We start from the raw sequence: 19,035 nt of genomic DNA, 5'->3' as shown, positions 1-19,035 counted from the left end.
TTAGTGGGAGGAAATAGCCTCATGGTATTATCGCTGGGCTATTAACTGAGAGATACAGGGAATGTTTTCAGGATCCACATTCAAATCCCACCACAGCAGGTGGAGAAATTCATAATTCAATAAAACAAACCTGGGTTAGCGTCCTAATAATGATGAGGAATCCATTGTTGATTGTCAGAAAAGCCCATCTAGTTCACTAATGCCCTTTAGCAAAGGAAACTGCCATCCTTATCTGGTCTGGCCTACATGTGACTCCAGACCCACAGCAAAGTCATTGACTCCTATCGGCCCTCTGGGCAATAAATGCTGGACTAGTCAGAGATGCCCTCATCCCATGAATGAATAAAAACAAGTTAATAATCCTCTCATTGTTCATCAGTGAGATTTGCATCTCACTGTTCAAAACTTAAATAAAGAATGATGTTGACGATCTCATTTATTACCATCACTCCTGAATTTCCCACATTGTTCAGGGACTGGGAAGATTCTGTCCAATGTCACCATCAGCCTGTCTTTTTCAATTCTAGATTTTTGTTGAATTCAACCATCACCATCTGTTACAGTAGGATTCAAACCCATGTCACTGGAGCATTAGTCTCTGGTTCTGGCTTACTAGGCCAGTGACATTGCAACTACACCAACACTCCTCCAACTTTCAAAATACTGAAATGGTTTTCCACAGAAAAATATCTTTAAAATTCTTGAAACAATTTTAATCACTCTCATTCCACAGACAATGTGAAACTAAAGATCACACTGCATCCCACAGCTCTGTTAGTCAGGTTTGCTACCTTTATAGAACAAGGATGTAAATAAACTCCAGATTATTTCTAGTAAAAGTAAGTACACAAGTTAGGATTCTACCTAGCAATAAGGCATGAAATTACTACATTGCAATTTCATTGGATATTCTATTGGTAACAGACGCTTGACCAGAGGCACGGTATCAGACAGTTATATATAGGGACTCTTTCCCTCTCTCCTCACACAGTAGACCTAACACTGAAGCAGCAGGATCGTCACTAGCTCCAGGTGTTAACATTTCAGTAACAACAGAGTCTCGACAGACAACCCTGAGGTAAGGAAAAAATTGAGCAAAAACCCATCAGAATATTTATCTAATATGTATTAAGTTTCTGTTTAATTAATTTACCAGCTTGCAGTTTGAGAGAACTTGACTGGGAGCAGAAAACCACAAGGACATAGTCAAAGTGAAGGGGGTAAATCAGGGCAGATGGAGTGCGAGAAAAGAGTAGGTCATTCAAATTTTAGATGAGACAGCCAAATCAGGGTTTACAGGGTTAAATATAATTTCACCAGCATAGTGTACATGCCGATTTATATTCCCTTGTCCTTCAAACGCTGATGGGCGATGTGGTCGTGGTGTTGAGAAAGAGAAAGGCATTTGATCGGGTAGCTATAGAGGGAATGTTGGTCCACAATGAGGGAGTCCAGAACAAGGGGCAATAATTTGAGAATTGGAGCTGGTTTGTTCCGGTGTGAAATCAGGAAGCTGCTGATTCTCTATCACTGTTTTACATCTTTATGCATTGCGTGCAATAGAAATCAATACCTGACAGATATAAAACTGTCTGTGGACTCACCACTTTGACACAGTCACAGTCACAAACCATCTCAGAGAATGAGGGATTTGGAATAATCTGCCTGGTGCAGGAGTACAGACTGTAACAGTGAGTTGTTTAAAATACAGCTCAATGCAGTCATCGAAACATTATTAAGGCTTTGGGATTACTGATGGAATTGATGGGAGAGGTAAATATCAGTGCTTGAAGTCTCTTTTGAATCTCCTGAAATTACTGGTTATATGACATTTCTGTTGTGATATTTTATATGTGCAGAGTTCCAAAATCATGAGCAACTGTGTCAGTGACATGGAACAGCACGGAATTGTTATCCTGTTGGGAATCAGAACAACATGTACAATCAGAATCTACCCAGCAACAGTTGAGGTTGCTCATTGTTTGATGCTCATTGGCTATCAGTCAAATCTTATAGAAAAGATTGTATTCTTACTTCTCCCAATACAGGGGAGAAACAGCAGGAGCTGAGCCAAATACAGTGGATCAAAGTGCGGACTGTGTTACTCACCTGGATCTTTTCCACAAATAGGTTCTCAGCTTTCAGTGAAACTTTCAGCTGAGGACAAATAACTAAAACAAACAAAATAAAGTGAATACAAATTTAGATCATGCTCCACAGGTTTGACCAGAATTAGATTTAGTCTTGGAAGTGAAATGAGCTGCAACTCACAGGATGGGAGGAGTTAGTGAGATGAATTACTTGGAGATCAGAATTAGAATCATAAGGATTATGACAGAGTTACGTTTGTGTTGGTTGAAGTTCTTAAATAAACAAAAAGAATATTATTGTATTATTCAGAACCTGGTATATCTATGACTTTCATGTGTAAATGCATCACAATCATACTTGCTCAGAAGTCTAGGCCTAAAGACTGTGTTGCTCACCTGGACCTTAATCACAAATAGATTGTCACCTTTCAGTGAAAATTTCAGCTGAGGACAAATAAACAAAAGAAAGTGAATATAAATTTAGACCATGCCCAATAGATTTACTCAGAATTAAACTTAATCTTGAGAGTGAGTTAGAGCGTTGGGGATTTAAATATTTCTCTCCATTATCACCTCTCTATCCCACATTTCCCACTCTGCTGCATTTTCAAATTTGAACTAGGGCCCTGTTTCTGTTCAGTATCAGTCATTTCTGTGCATTGTCTGAGTATCTTACTTTAACAGGCAACTGACACATTCTTTTCTCCATTATTTTGTGATCGTGAGACACTGGGTGTGTCATTGATCTGACTAGATATTCATTTTAATCAATTTAATCTGCCTTCTCCTCAACGAGTCTATGAAAATACTAGATCTTATCGATACACATGTCAAAAATATACTACTACCAACATTAGCCCCACATGCCCACACTAGATCCATAGTCTCGACATTTCAAATAGTTCTAGAACTATTTTTTAGACTTTGTGAGGTTTCCAACTGCAATTACCAGCCCAAGAAATGCATTCCAGATTCCCATCAAACTCTGAGTGAATTTTGATTTCCTCTAATCCACTCGAAACCTGCTGTCTTTTATCAAAAAAGTGTACCCTTTATTATTGACCCCTCAACCAAGGGGAACAGCTGCTTTCTATCCACCCTATCCATGCCCCTCATAATCTTAAAGACTTCCATCACATTTCCCCTCTACCTTCTCTGTTTGAAAGAAACGTTGAATGAATCATTTTATTGTCACGTGTATTTTACATTGAGAAAAACTGTAAAATACAGTGAAAAGCTTTTCCATTGTCACCAATGATTCAAACTCATTTTGAATAGTTTTATGAGTAAGACAAAATAGAGAGCTATAGCTTAATGAGAGTTCATCAGTACTCAGATAGCTCATCATCAACGATGCCTGCACTGCCATTCCCCTTTTACCACCTAGCCACCATCTACACTGGACCTAACCAATGTTGAATTTGCCACTCTTCAGTTGCCATATTTCACTGCTGGGCCAATTCACCTCTGCCATCACCTCACTGCCACCTGCACTGGACCCGTCAATGTGCATCTCGCGCGGCTGTGTCCCCATCATCGATGTCACTGTGATTTCCTTCTGCCAACAAACTGAGCTTAACCAATCTTGCCACATCGATGAATCAGTCCATTCCAAGCAACATGCTGGTGAATCCCCTCTTCACCCCCCACCTCTGGAGCAACCGCCTCCTTCCTGTAGTGTGGTGATCAGAACTGCACACAGTACTCCAGCTGTAGCCTAACCAAAGTCCTGTATAGCTCCAACATACTTCTCTGTTCTTATAATTTATTCCTTAAGTGATAATGGCAAGTGGCCCTTATGCCTTCTTTATTACCCTGTTAACCATCTTTCTGACATTCATCGAGTTGTGGACAAGCACCTCAAGAGTCCTCTATTCTGCTGAGCTTCCTGGTACCATACAATTAATTGAGTAATCCCTTGTCTATTTACTTTTTCCAAAGTACAAGGCCTCACATTTATCAGGATTAAAGCCCATCCACCACTGATCTGCCTTTCTGATCAATCACTTTATAATTTCCAGTAACCTCAGTCCTTCTTCACTCCTGCCAACCACCTGACAAACATTGCATCATCCGCAAATGCACTTATCATCCTCAACACCACCCCTCCCTCACATTCCTATCTTTCTTGTTTATGTCTATCACAAACAATAAGGAACCCAGCACTGCTCCCTGTGGTAAGTAACTGCACACTGGGCTCCAGTCACACAAACAGCCCTCTATCACCACCCTCTGTCCCCTATCATTGACCCAAAGACCTTCTGTGCTATTGGTAATCTGTGATACTGTGAAACTTTCAGCTGAGTACAAAAAACAAACTAAAGAAAATGAAGTGAATTCAAATTTCATTCGTGTTCCATAGTTTTGTCCAGAATTAGTTTTAATCTTGAAAGAAAGATCAGTTGTCCCTCACTGGGCATAAAAATCATAGCATGGAAGGAATTAGTGAGAGAGATTACTTCGAAATCAAAATTAGAATCATAAGGATTATGATAGAATTACATTAGCTTTGGTTGGAATGCTTAAACAAAACAAAAACAGAATATTATTACATAAATTAGAAACTGATATATCCATAATTTCATGTGCAACAGTGTTAATGCGTAATAATCAAAATTGCTGAGAAGAATAAGACTAGAGACTGTGTTGCTCACCTGGACCTTTACCATAAATAGATTCTCACCTTTCAGTGAAATTTTCAACTGATGATAAATAAACAAAGAAAGTGAATACTGATTCAGACCATGCTCCATAGATTTATCCAGAATCAGATTTAATCTTGAAAGAGAGATAGAGCCTCACGGATTTAAGTACTTCCTTCAATTATCATCAATCTCACATTTCCCACTCTGTGGCATTTTCATATCTAAACTAAGCCCCTTCTTCTGTGCAGTGTCAGCCATTCCTGTGTATTGTCTGAGTATCTTACTTAACAGGGAACTAACACACTCTCTTCTGCTTATTTTGTGATCCTAAGACCAGGGTGTGACATTGGTCTGACTCGATATCCATTGTAATATACTTAACCTGCCTTCTCAACTAGTCTGTGAAAAATACTAGATATTGTCTATACCCATGTGCCAAAAATGCCCTTCTACCTACATTAGCCCCACATGCATTCACTAGACCCATTGCCTTGATTCTTTTGACATTTCAAATGCTCGTCCAAATACTTTTTAAAGTTTGTGAGGTTTCTTGCCTCAATTTACCATCTCAGGCAATGCATTCCAGATTTCCACTAATCTCTGAGTGAATTTTGTTTTGCTCTAATCCCCTCTAAATTTGCTGTCTTTTATGAAAATAAAGTGTGCCCTTTCTTATTGACCACTCAACCAAGGGGACCAGCTGCTTTCTATTCACTTTGTCCATGCCCCTCATAATCTTACATACCTGTATGAGATCCCCTTTCAACATTCTTGCTCCAAAGAAACATTGAATTAATCATTTTATTGTCATGTGTATTTTATAGTGAAAATCTTTTCTACTGTCACCATGAACTGGTGCCATTTTGATTAGTTTTAAGAATTAGAAAAAATAGATAGATATCTCTTAAAGAGAGTCCAGTGGTCCTGAGCCAGCTCATTATCAATGACTCTTCCGCTACCAACCCTCTTTCACTGTCTCCCCACTGTCTACACTAGACCAAACCAACATTGAAGTCACCACTCTTCAGGCACCATATTTCACTGCTGGGCTGATTCTCCTCCGCCATCGCTTTACTGCTCCCTGCGCTGGCTCCACCAATGTCAGAATCACATCTCTCGCTGCTGGGCTCACCTCGTCGATCTTGCTGGGATACTCTTCTGCAAACAACCTGATGCGTATCCAGCCTCACTACGTGGATGAACAGGTCCATCCCAAGCAACATCCTGGTGAATTCCCTCTGCACACCTTCCTCCAGTGCAACCACCTCCATCCTATAGTGTGGTGATCAGAACTGCACACAGTACTCCAGCTGTGGCCTAACCAAAGTCCGGTACAGCTCCAACATATTTCTCTGCTCTTATAATCTATGCCTCAAGTGATAAAAGCATGTATCCCCGTGCCTTCTTAACTATGCTGTTAACTGGTTAGAGGCATGCAACTTCGGCTTAACCCTGAATGAGATACTGACAGATCATTTGGGATGTGGGAATAATGGTGTAACCATGCACAAGCACCTACTGCCTCAAGTCCAACTGGACTTCAAACAGGCATGACAGCTGGGTTTGTCTTTGGAAAATACAGCAAGTGAAGGATGTGTGTTGCATGGTATTCTGATGGAAGTGAACACCTTCACCAAGGTGACTGAGCTTGGGGAACATCACTTGAGTGAAGGCTATTGCATAGACTCACTCAGTTCATATCCTGAACAGAGGGGCTCTAGGTCAGCCCACAGCAAAGCCCCAAAACAAAGCCAAACCTCGGCCAAATGGTTAAAACTTACTTCAGCATCCAGGCCGGCAAAACAGTGTAGTTGCTGCTGGTATGTGGGTTTGAGACAGCAAAAGAACCCACTAGACCTAAATTGAATAAAAAAATTCATAGACCGATATCCAGGAGAGTGCACACCCTGAAAAGTTCACCTACATCGGGTTTGGAACATTTAAATTTCTTAGCAACATCCAAATCAGAACCAAATAAAACAAACACCTGCTTAAAAGGCCAGCTGGTTCTAATGGAGACCAATACCAGCATGGCCATTTTTGTGATTGCAGAACCAGTCTTTAATAAAATTCGCTCTGGACTCCAAAACTTAAGATTCACCTAGATTGGCTCAACACCTTTTGATTAGATAATGGTTGCCTGTTTGAAATCCTAATTAATCATAGAATCCCTACAGTGTGGAAGCAGGCCATTCAGCCCATTGGGCTCACACTGATTCTCTGAACAGCATCCCACCCAGACTGATCCCCTCTCCCTGTGACCCTACATTTCCCATGGTTAATCCACCTGGTCTGTACATCCCTGGGCACTATAGGCAATTTAGTTTGGCCAAACAACCTAACCTGCACATCTTTAGACTGGGAGAGGAAGCCAGAGCCAGAGGAAACTCACATAGACCCAGGAAAAAAGTGCAAACTCCACGCAGATCATTGCCCAAGAGTGGAATCAAACCTGCGTCCCAGGTGCTGTGAGGCTTTAGGGTTACTGGTTTGCTATCAACTATTTTCTGATTTCTAAGGCGTTCAAATTGCTCCCAGATCCCTGGTTCTAGACTTTGGACTTATTTAGGGGGTGTGAAATGAAGAAGCAGTAGAAAGATGTTTCAGGGCAAAAAAATCTCTGCATTTATTTAAAATACAAAAAGAAAGAACTGACCTATGTCCTCAGACTCAGAGGAGGAATGTAGTGATTGTAACAGGGTCAACCAGGTGGACCTCAGAGAATATGAGTTCCCTGACTGGGGCTGTCAATCTGGTTCAATCAGGGAGCTCTGGCTGACAGAGAAAAACAGTAGTGTCAGGCTTCCAGTTCACTCTGACAGCTGGCTCTGAGGGAGCTAGATCAGTGTCAGGAACTCTCCACATATAACTAAAGGGTGACTTGGTGTTGGGATGCCAGTCTCTGTGAAGTTATTTCTCTTATACTCAATGCATTTGCACATGGAACTTTTACTTGGGCCATATGCTATAATTAGTCCTTCAGCACTGATGCTTTATTCACCTGTTTATTATTTCTCTCTTCTGGTTTAATAAATACCCTACTACAAGTTTTGCCATTACCTGCCATACATGAAGCAGGATTCCTGACTGTTTCTTCACTCACTATCCTGTTATTTGACTTGTATTGACCGATCACAGTGTCCCAGGAAATGGGACCCCTCTTTCCCACACCATTCCTTTAACCATGTGCTTAATTTTCTAATTTTCTTATCTTTATGCCAATTTACAAGTGGCTTGTGTTACCGTTCGTGTCGTCAGAGAGTAACCACCCTTAACCTAAACCTATAGCCTCTCATTCTAGATTGCCCCACAGTAACAATGTTTAAAAGACGCTTAGATAAATGCATGAAAAGGAAAGCTTTGGAAGCATATGGGCCAGGAGCAGGCAGGTGGGATTAATTTAGTTTGGGATTACGTTCAGCATGGACTAGTTGGTACAAAGGGTCTGTTTCCGTGCCGAATGACTCGATGATTATGACTCTATAATGAAACATCCTTTCTATGTCTACTTTGTCAATCTCCTTTAGTATCTTATGTAGATTAGTCAGGTCTCCTCTCATACTTCTAACCTCCAGAGGGTTCAGGCCTAAACTGCTCAATCTCATGTCATAAAACCAACCTCTCATCTCTGGAATTAATCTTGAAGCTCGTCTGAACTGCCTTCACTGCAGCTACACCCGTCTTCAAATAGGCGTCCAAAATTGTACACAATACCCCTGATGTAACCTCACTAATGCCCTGTACAGATTCCCACTTCCCCACCGTTATATTTTATTCCTTTAGCAATAAATGTCAAAATTCCACGTGCCTTCCCAATTGCCTGCTATACCCACATACTAGTTTTCTGATTCATGCACAAGGACAACCAGATCCCTCTTGCACTGAAACACGCTGAAGTTTCTCCCCACTCAGATAATAAATTTCAATTTCTCCAACAAAATGGATATTCTCACACTTACCCCTTAAAAACTTCATTTGTCACATTTTGGGCCATTAGCCTAACCCATCAATATCTGTTCGTACATTACTTACTTCTCTTTTCTAACTTATTGGCCCGCCTATTTTTGTGTCATCTGCAAATTTGGATTTAATATTTTCTATCCCTAAATCCAAGTTATTAATATATATTGTAAATAGTTGGAGCCCAAGGACTGAATTCTGTGGCACCCCACTAGTTACAGCTTGCTAACCAGAAAAAGACCCATTATCCTGACTCTCTTCTTTCTGTTGGTCAACCAATCCTTTATCCAAGCTAATAAATTACCACTAACCTCATGTGATCTTACCCAGTGCATTAATCTTTTGCATGGCACCTTGTCAAATGTCTTCTGCATCTTCACTATTGATATGGTTTCTTACATATTTAAAGAGCTCTAGCAAATTAGTCAGACATGATTTATCCTCCATAAAAATATGCTCACCCTCATGGATTGCATTTTGACTTTCCAAATGTTTGTTATGTCCTTTCTTATTAATGAATTCTAATAATTTCTCAATGACATGTAATAAGCTAACTGTTCTGTAGTTCCCTACTTTCTGTCTCCCTCCCTTTTTGATTAAGGGTGTTATATTAATATTTTTTCAATGCACTAGAACGTTTTCCATGTTCAGGGAATTTTAGATTATTACCACCATTATCCAATATCTCTGATGTCATTTCCTTTAAGACCAAGGAAGTAAGCCATTAGTCCCTGGGGACTTGTTTCCTTCAATCCCAATTGTTTGTTTAGCACTTATTCCCTTGTGATGATGTTTGTTGTAAATACCTCCCTTTTCAAAATACTGCACTACAGGATTGTACTAATGTCTGCCATCATGAAAACTGAAGCAAGGTATTGAATTAGTGACTCTGCTATTTCTGTGTTCCTTATTATTAACTCCCTAGCCTCATCTTGCATGGGATGAACAATCACTTTAGCTACTCCCTTCCTTTTTTCATAATTAGAGAAGCTTTTGCTAGTCATTTTTATATTTTGCACTATTTTTTTTCGCAATTTACCATTGCTCTTTTTATGAATTTTGTCGCAACCCTTTGTTGATCTTTAAAAGATTCCCAATCCTCCAGCCTGCTACTTGCCTTCGCAATATAGTATTCCTTTACTTTTTGACTTTGTAATATCTTTAATCTTCTTACTTAGCCATGGATTTTATTTCTCCCTCTTAAAATTTTTCTTCCTTACTGCAATATATTTTAGTTAGGAACAATTGAAGTTGAGGCCAAGATGATCAGGCATGATCATGTTCAATGGCGGAGAAGATTTAAGTTAGCAGGTGCTATCTTAAGCACCCCTCACCATGAACATTGGTGCTGACCACATACCCCTAGCATCAATTCACCTTCAAGGCACATCTACAATCCACAAATAGCACTTTGAAGTTCACTGTGATTGCTAATGTTTCACAGAGATGGCCATCTTCAATTTGCAATGACCAAATATATCATGAAGATTGCTATGACCAGAATTTGTATCTCATACAGTTGAACACCATGTGCATTTCACGTGAACAATGCTATCATTAAATGATGTCTTCACCTTGAGCTGTGTAAGTATCTGAATAATGCAGTTTCCTCTTGAATGGCCTCCCACTGCTCACGAGATGAGCCCTTGTGCTCAAAAAGAGCAAATACATTGACTCGGTCTATTTCACAAGCGTGCACTGCCATTTACCATTTCCAGCCCACATTTACAATTTTCCTGAGCATTGAAGGAAATCCAGATCCCAATGGGCTCTGTCACAGACTCAGCCTGATAAACAAGAGACCTCTTCAAAACTCTGTCTTCCTTTCTTTCTTCCTCGCTCACCCTGTCAAGACAATCAATGCTTGAATTCCACATATTCTCACATACTCTTCAAATTATGACACCAATTCCTAACATTACCCGTTGATGCCCAGTCCTTCGGCTTAGTCATGTCAACCATTCTGCTGCAAGAGAGGTGGATGTGACTGTCAATGATATCCCCCTCTCTTGCAGTAACCCATGTCCTACAATGCAGTATTCTCAGTGGTTAGCATTGTTGCCTCACAGCGCCAGGGACCCAGGTTCGATTCCTCCCTCGGGCGACTGTCTGTGTGGAGTTTACACATTCTCCCTGTGTCTGCGTGGCTTTCCTCTGGGTGCTCTGGTTTCCTCCCACAGTCCAAAGATGTGCAGGCTTGGTGAATGGGCCATGTTAAATTGGCCGTAGTGTTCGGGGATGTGTAGATTAGGTAGGTTATAGGCGGGATGGGTCTGGTGGGATGCTCTGAGGGTCAGTGTGGATTTGTTGGGCCAAAGGGGCCTGCTTCCCCACTGTAGGGATTATATGACGACTGTCTCTTAATATGTTGACTATCCCACTTTTACAATTATTTTTGCTCTGCATCCCAACACACAGCCTCTATTCAACACAGTTGATTTCTCTAGCCTCCCTAACAACAGGAGTAGTCCTTTGATTTTCATTTAGTTGCCACCCAGGAATGGCTATAGCCTATCGCTCTGACCGACTTGAATGGACAGCCTGATTGATGACTGACCAGACCCCTGGCTCATCTGTGCGCGTCTCCCTGATTGACATACGAATCTTCCTGGATTTGTTGCACTGTGCATGCAGGTCTGACAGTGGCCCACTCTCCAGACTGTGATTATATGGCCCACCTAACCCTGATCAACCCAAGTCACCAATTGGCCATGTTCATGCCCCTGGACTAATATCAGATCACGCCCTTGAATTATAAAGTGAAAAAAAGGCAAAACAAGGTGAGACTGAAGTGCAGTGAACACCCAAGCAGGTACAAAGTGAGAGAGTGCTAAGAGATGAGTGCAGAGCACTCCGCTACCTGTTCCTGCACACAGTGTCCTAGCAGCAGTATTGAAATGAAAGGTGTCGCTGTGCTCAATGCTGCAGTGTTAAAGTCGAGAACTCCATTGGGGATTGGAGATGTGCTGAGAAGGTGCAGTGGTGTTAGTACATGTTCAGTGCCAATGTTCAGGGATGGGGGTGCAGATGGGCATTGCCCATTGAGTGCCCTAAGATGTCAGTAACTGATGGAGGTCCAGAGGACCAAGTAGTGATCTGAAGTCACCTGGTAACTGCCTGGACTTTAATGGTGGGAATTTTCAGTGGGAGAGTGATAAACTGCATAGTAATGAGGTGTGATTAGTTAACAATAGCCTGCTACTGCTACCAAATGGATGTTAATAAACATCTCATTTCTCACCAGCGAGATGCACATCTCAACATTCAAAACTTGATTAAAGAATTGGACTTTTTCAGCTTGATGTCGAGGATCTCATTTCTTTAGATTTTCTCAAATCTTTCAGGGACGAGGAAGATTCTGTCTCATGTCACCACCAAGCTATCTTTTTTATTCTAGATTTTTTTTTGTTGAATTTAACCATCATCATCTCTTATAGTGGGATTCAAATCCATGTCCTCAAAGCATTGGCCTGAGGTTCTGGATTACTCGGCCAGTGACATTTCCATCACATCACCACCTCTGTAAATATCAGAATATTGAAAAAAAATGACAGCAAAAAATTAAAACCGTGAAAACCATTTTAATCACTCTCACTCTACATACAATGCAAATACAATGATTACACTGTGTCTGATAGCTCCATTAATCATAATTTCCATTTTTAAAGAACAAGGAAATAAATAAGCTGCTGATTCAATTCGCTGAACATGAACCTGTCTGTTAGAATTCTATTTGGTAACAAGGCAGGAAGTTCGTACACCGCAGTGTCATTGGATATTCTATTGAAAAAAAACATTCAATTTCAGGTGTGATACTAGGCAGTTGTACAGAGTGACTCTTTCCCTGTCTCCACACAGAGCAGATCCAACATTGAAGCTGCAGGTTCGTCACCAGATCAAGGTGTTGGTGTTGAAAAGACCCTCCAGAGAGAAAATCTTAGGTAAGGACAAATGGAACAAAAAACATTAGAATATTCATCTGATAATGTATTAACTTTTGGTTTAAATAATTTGTCAGCCTACAGTTTGAGAGAACTTGACAGGGAGCAGGCAGCTACAAGAACACAATCAAAGTGAAGTGGATAAATCATGGTAGATGGAGTGTGAGAAAATAGTAGGTCATTGATTCTTTTAGATGAGAAAACTCACTTGAAAAGAAAGTCTTAATGCTGAGGGATTCAGAGCATTGTCGGAGCAAATGTGTTTTTGGGCTTATGCCAGCATCAATAAAATTCGTGAGTGTTGGTGCTCCAACTCTTGACATCATAGATGTGTCCAAAGGAGGCTTCTACTCCACCCTGGAATCCATACACATTAATATCTTGAAGGAAAGAAAATTGTCATCCTTGGGGACTTAAACATCTGGTTTGGAATAATGCCCAACTCTGAAAAGGAACCATCAGAAAGGAAGGATTCAGGAATTGCACCTCCAACAGGATTCTACTGCTCTCCAAATGTGTGGGACAGCAACTGGTCACACCAACGCACTGTCACACCAAAAAGACAACCCCAAAACTTCTTGGAAGCAAAACTGGCAAAGCGCTGATGAATGACCAAAGATGTCAACATCCGATCCCGAGACCAAAATAATATTCTCACTACCAAAGCACTGACCACTGCAGATGCCTGCTAAATTGACGACTAGATCATCTGCTCCTCAAAGTCCATCAATTGCCACCATAAGCAGCTGAAAACAGAGAAACTTTAGAAAAAAATTCAATGTTGTGTGACTCCAAGAACCAAGCACGATAGTGAACTTTGAAAACATCTTCACCGAAATCTCCACAGTATTCGTTTTCATGGAAAGGAGGAAAGAGCTGAAGACAGCCATCATCTCATGCTGTGAAGAAACCATTGTCTACAAGACCATGAAACATGAAGACTAGCTTGGCAAGAATGATCGCATTCTCCAATGCCTCAGTGACAAGAAGAGGAAAGCTCTCCTTGCTTGGAAAAACAAACTTCATCAGATTGGCAAAGAGGAGAACTCACCAAATAGCAAAGACAGAGTTAAAATGAGGATGAGGGAAATTAAGAACCAATGGTGAACTGAGAAAGCTGCAGGGTTGAAACTCCTTGCTGAGAAGCATAACACTCATGGTTTCTTCGGTGCCACAAGGCAACATACAAATCCAACACCCTTGGTCCCAAACCAGTGTGGATTAAAAATGGTACCCTCTAACAAAAAAGGGAAAACATCAACCTCCATTGGAGGGGACTCTTCAAAGACCTTCTAAACCATGATACAATTGTCACTGATGACATGTTTGTGGAAATCCACCAACTGTCCATCAAAGATTATATTGGCTTCCCACTGTGTGCAGCAGTAATTGAAGCCTCCATTAGACACGTGTAGAATGGGAAAGCCATGGGATTAGATAGGATTCAAACAGAGATTTTCAAGCTTGGGGGAGTATAGCAATCTAAGATAAAGAAGAAATCCATTCTAATCTCAGGTATGCTGCCATCACCACCATCTTCAAGAAAGGAGATAAAGTAGACTGTGGGAACGACAGAGGAATCTCCCTACTCTCCATTGCTGGGAAGAGCATCACCCGAATACTCACTAGGCACCTTCTCCCAATCTCTGAGGAACTCCTTCCTGAAAGCCATGTGGTTCCAACCAAATGTGGAACTATGGATATGATCTTCACTGCTTGGCATCTCCGAGACAAATGCAAGAAACAACACCAATCCTTCCACATGGCCTTCATAAATCTGACCAAGGCTTTTGGCTCAATCAATTGAGAAGTGCAATAAGGTACCATACAGTTGACCACTTAATAAGATAAGATCCCAGAAACTTGACTAATGGGGACGGGAGTTTGAATCCCGACACGGCAAATGAAGGAATTTGAATTCAGCTAAAATATCTGGAAGTAAAAGACTAATAATGACCATGAAATCACTGCCAATTGTCATAAAGGCCCATTGGTTCACTAATGTACTTCAGGGAAGGGGGTTTGCCTGGAAATCCTCATCTTGGTCTGGCCTACATCTGACTGTGGACCTTGGTTAGCTGTCATCTGCCCTCTGAAATGACCTATCAAGTCACTCACTTGTAACAATCACTACAAAGTCTCAACAAAGCAATCAAACTGGACAGGTAACCTCACATCAACCTAGGCAATGGAAACAACAATGGCAAAAACAGCCCTGCCAAAACTGAAAAGTCCTCCTTACTGATACCTGGAGCTAGTATAAAAATTGGGAAAGCTGTCTCACAGAGTAGTCAAGCATCATAGTCATACTCATGATATTGTTCCTTAAAGATAATGAACCATCCCTGGATATGTCCAGTCCCAAGGCACAATGGACCCAGTGGAAGCGGCAGCACAATGGAACACAATTGGGAGGGAGTTAGCCTGGGAGTCCTCAAAATTGTCTCCAAGTCTCATGAAGTCTCATTGCATCAGTTTAAACATGAGCAAAGAAACTCCCTGCGTATTACCACGTACCGGCCTCCATGTTGGCCAACACTTGGAGGAAGCACTGAGGGTGGCACTCTGGGTACGGGATTTCATAGTCCATCACCAAGAGTGATTTGGCAACACCATAACTGATCAAGCTGGTCAGTTCCTAAAGGACCTAACTGCTAGAATGGTTTTGCAGCAGCTGGTGAGGGAACTAACAAGAGGGAAAAACATACTTGACTTCATCCTTACCAATCTGCCAGCTGCAGATGCATCTGTCCATGACAGTATCGGTTAGAGTGACCACAGCACCGTCATTGTGGAGACAAAGTCCCGCCTTCACATTGAGAATAACCTCCATTGCGTTGTGCCGCACTATCACTGTGCTAAATGGGACAGACTTCGAACAGATCTAACAACTCAAGCCTGGGCATCCATGAGGCCATCAACAGCAGCAGAACTGTACTCCAGCACAACCTGTAACTCCATGGCCCAGCATATCCCCCACTCAACCATTATCATCAAGCCAAGGGATCAACTCTGGTTCAATGGAGAGTGCAGGAAGCCAAGCCAGGACCATCACCAGGCATAACTAAAAATGAGATGCTCACCTGGTGAAGCTACCAAACAGGACTACTTGCGTGCCAAACAGCATAAGCTGCAAGTGATAGTCAGACCTAAGTGATCTCACAACTATCAGATCAGTTCTACGTTCTGCAGACCTGCCACATTCAGTCGTGAATGGTGATAGACAATTAAGCAACTCAGTGGAGGAGGAGGCTCCACAAATATCCGTATCCTCAATGATGGAAGAGCCCAGCACATCAGTGCAGAAGACTTTTTTCTAGAGGGCAGCACGGTGATTCAGTGGTTAGCACTGTTGCCTCACAGCACCATGGACCCCGGTTCGATTCCACCCTCGGGCTGTCTGTGTGGAATTTGCACATTCTCCCTGTGCTGTGTGGGATTCCTTCGGTTGCTCCAGTTTCTTGCCACAGTCCAAAGATGTGCAGGTTAGTTGGAAACGCCATGTTAAATTGCCCGTAGCATCCAGGGATGTGCAGGATAGGTGGGTTAGCCATGGGAAATGTGGGGTTACAGGGATGAGGTGGTTCTGGGTTGGATAATCTTTGGAGGGTTGTGTGGACTCGATGGGCTAAATGGCCTGCTTCCACACTGTAGGGATTCTATGACAATGCTGAAGCTTTTGCAGCAATCTTCAGCCAGAATTGCTGAATGGATGATGCATCTTTGCTTCCTGCAGTGATCCCCAGCATCACAAACACCAGTCTTCCACAAATGCAATTCTCTCCACATGGTATCAAGTAACAGTTAGAAGCACTGGCACTGCAAAGGCTATAGGGCCTAACAACATTCCAGCAATAGCACTGAAAACTCATTCTCCAGAACTTGCCATTCCCTTAGCCAAGCTCTTCCAATATAGTTTCAGTGAAGTGCTGGCCAATCTTAAGGTTCAGGATGGGATGTGTAATCACTCTCCATCCTATGTTAAATTGACTTCCATCCCAGTTCATTACTGTGACCCTGCCCCAGGTGTAGAGATTAATTTATTCTTCAGGATGTCTTGCCAGTGAGATTTCTGTCTCTGCCTCTGGAGAGAAGGAAACTTCCAGAGCTGCTGCAGCAGATTAAAGGCCAGGAGCTTCCATTGTGTTTAGGAAGCAGCCAAGAATATTGGAATAACCTTGAAGGCTGATTCATTGTGGAACTGATTGCCCCAATGTGTTTGGACTGAAGGAAGGAGTCACACACAAAAATACAGTCCGTTTTTTGTAGACATGGTGCTGGCAGTAAGGGCATCTGCCAATCGGGACTGCCAGTTAGGAACTCAAATACAGGAAGAAAATGTGATTTTTCATGATGGGACTCAAGATAAGATCTTGAGCTGTGACTTAAACCCGATCACATTAAACTGTAAATATATTTCCACTCACCCTACCTCCAACACTGCATTCCACCACCACAGTATACCTATCTCACTCAACCTGTCTTAACTTGTAATCGTTAATTTTAGTGTCAACAACCATCTGGTGAGATCAGACATAGAAAAAATATGTTCTATTTATAGCTCTGCATCTACATCCTATGAAAGTGCAAATGCAAAACCAAGGTACATACATCTCCTGCAATAACCTCTGTAGTGAACATGTAAGTCAAACGCTGACAGTATTGTGACACATATCCCAAGAGCATTGAGAATAAGAGTGAAATATGGAAATCATAGAGAGTGATGAGGTGCTTTGATTTTCAGATCAACAATGCTTTCTGTATCTGAGTAAAATATTCCAACTCCAATAGTTTCTGATTTAACATTAACAGGTTTTGTTTGCATTTTTCATTCTTTGTGTAAAGACACCCATTTGGATTGTGGAAAAGTTATGGACAGTGTAATGTATTCATTCTTTTTCACAGAGATGGCTCAGCCTTCCAAGTCTGCATACTTTAATCATGATGAACTCAAAGATCTCAAGTCTGCTTATGAAAAGGGTGGGCTGGAAAACGCTGCCTCTTTGATACAGCAGAAATTAAATGTTCTTCACAATGTACAGCTGAACATTGCAGTGACGGGAGACTCTGGTGCAGGGAAATCTACTTTTATTGATGCGATAAGAGGAGTACAGGGCGATGATGAAGGAGCAGCTGAAACTGGGACTACCGAAACCACAATGAAGCCAACCCCATACCCGCACCCCAACCTGCCAAATGTTTGCTTCTGGGACCTGCCAGGAATTGGAACACCAAATTTCCCCGCAAAAACATACATGAGTGCAATGAATTTTCAAAAATATGATTTTTTTATCATCATTTTACATGGTCGATTCAGAGAAAATGACGTTTCTATTGCCAATGAGATTAAAAGGCTTGGGAAGAATCTCTACTTTGTCCGATCTAAGATAGATAATGATCTCTATTCAATGAGGAAGAAAAATAAGACTTTGAATGAAGAGGAGGAACTGAAGAAAATCAGGAGAGACTGCGTCAGCAAATTGAAAGTGGCAGGGTTTTCAGCACCCACTGTTTTTCTGATATCCAGCTTTGAAATGAATGATTTTGATTTTCCAGAATTAAGAGAAACCCTTGCAAATAACCTTGATGATCTAAAGAAGCAAGCATTCTTGATGTCACTTCCAAATACAACCTTGGAAATAATCAATAACAAAAGAAAAGAGCTGAAAAAACGAATCTGGATGTTAGCAACAATTTCTGGATCAGTGGGAGCGATTCCAGTTCCTGGCCTGTCATTCTCTTGTGACATTGGGGTACTGGTTAGTGCAATTAAAGAATTTCGTAAATATCTAGGTCTGGATGATGCCTCTCTTCAAAGACTGGCCAAAATGACAGGGAAACCTGTGGAAGATCTGAAAGCAGTGGTGAAAACTCCCCTGCTGGGGGAAGTAAATAAGGAGTTTGTGATACGAATGTTAATGGGATCGGTTTTTGTTGGCATTTCTACAGCTGAAGTTGTCCTTGACTTTATCCCAGTCGTTGGTTCTATCTTTGGAGCAGCATCATCATTTTGTTTGACCTACAAGATATTGAACAATGCACTGGATGAGCTTGCAGAGAACGCACAGAGAGTGGTGAAGGCTGCATTTGGGACTGATTAAAATACTCCCCATGCAATTATTAAGACATGAGCTCTTAAAATGTATTAAACAATCCACAAAATAAGACCATTACATTGATACGGCAATTTCCACATTGCCAGCATATCCGAAGACATTCCACAGACAATGAAATAATTTTGAAGTGTAGTCACTATTGCAATTTTGGCACAATGGCAGCCAATTTGTGCACAGCAAGTTCCAAAGAAAAATTCAGTGAATGTAACTAATGACAGGTTACATTGCTTTGAATGATGTTTGTTGAGTAATAACTGCTCTCCCAAACGTGTGGAAAATTCCC

At 41.4% G+C, this 19,035-nt stretch overlaps 2 protein-coding genes across 2 annotated transcripts in view; one reads left to right on the top strand and one right to left on the bottom strand.

Moving 5' to 3' along the window:
* LOC109919972 (sodium- and chloride-dependent neutral and basic amino acid transporter B(0+)-like) overlaps positions 1-6,006 on the bottom strand; it is a 225,969-nt gene extending 219,963 nt beyond the window's left edge. Inside the window, 2 exon segments of the mRNA XM_048604958.1 lie at positions 2,110-2,171; positions 5,739-6,006. Of these exon segments, the coding sequence (XP_048460915.1) occupies positions 2,110-2,171; positions 5,739-6,006 (330 nt within the window).
* LOC109936454 (interferon-inducible GTPase 5-like) lies at positions 1,017-18,737 on the top strand. Its single transcript, XM_048605062.1, has 3 exons — positions 1,017-1,078; positions 12,554-12,636; positions 17,542-18,737. The coding sequence occupies exon 3, from the start codon at positions 17,544-17,546 to the stop codon at positions 18,735-18,737; it is 1,194 nt and encodes a 397-aa protein (XP_048461019.1). The 5' UTR covers positions 1,017-1,078; positions 12,554-12,636; positions 17,542-17,543.
* The last annotated feature ends 298 nt before the right edge of the window (positions 18,738-19,035 follow it).

Source organism: Rhincodon typus, chromosome 14 (assembly GCF_021869965.1).
Source record: "Rhincodon typus isolate 14 chromosome 14, sRhiTyp1.1, whole genome shotgun sequence".
In the NCBI taxonomy this organism is placed as follows: domain Eukaryota; kingdom Metazoa; phylum Chordata; class Chondrichthyes; order Orectolobiformes; family Rhincodontidae; genus Rhincodon; species Rhincodon typus.
The sequence above is the reverse complement of the archived record's forward strand: the minus strand, read 5'-3'. Positions and strand labels throughout refer to the sequence as shown.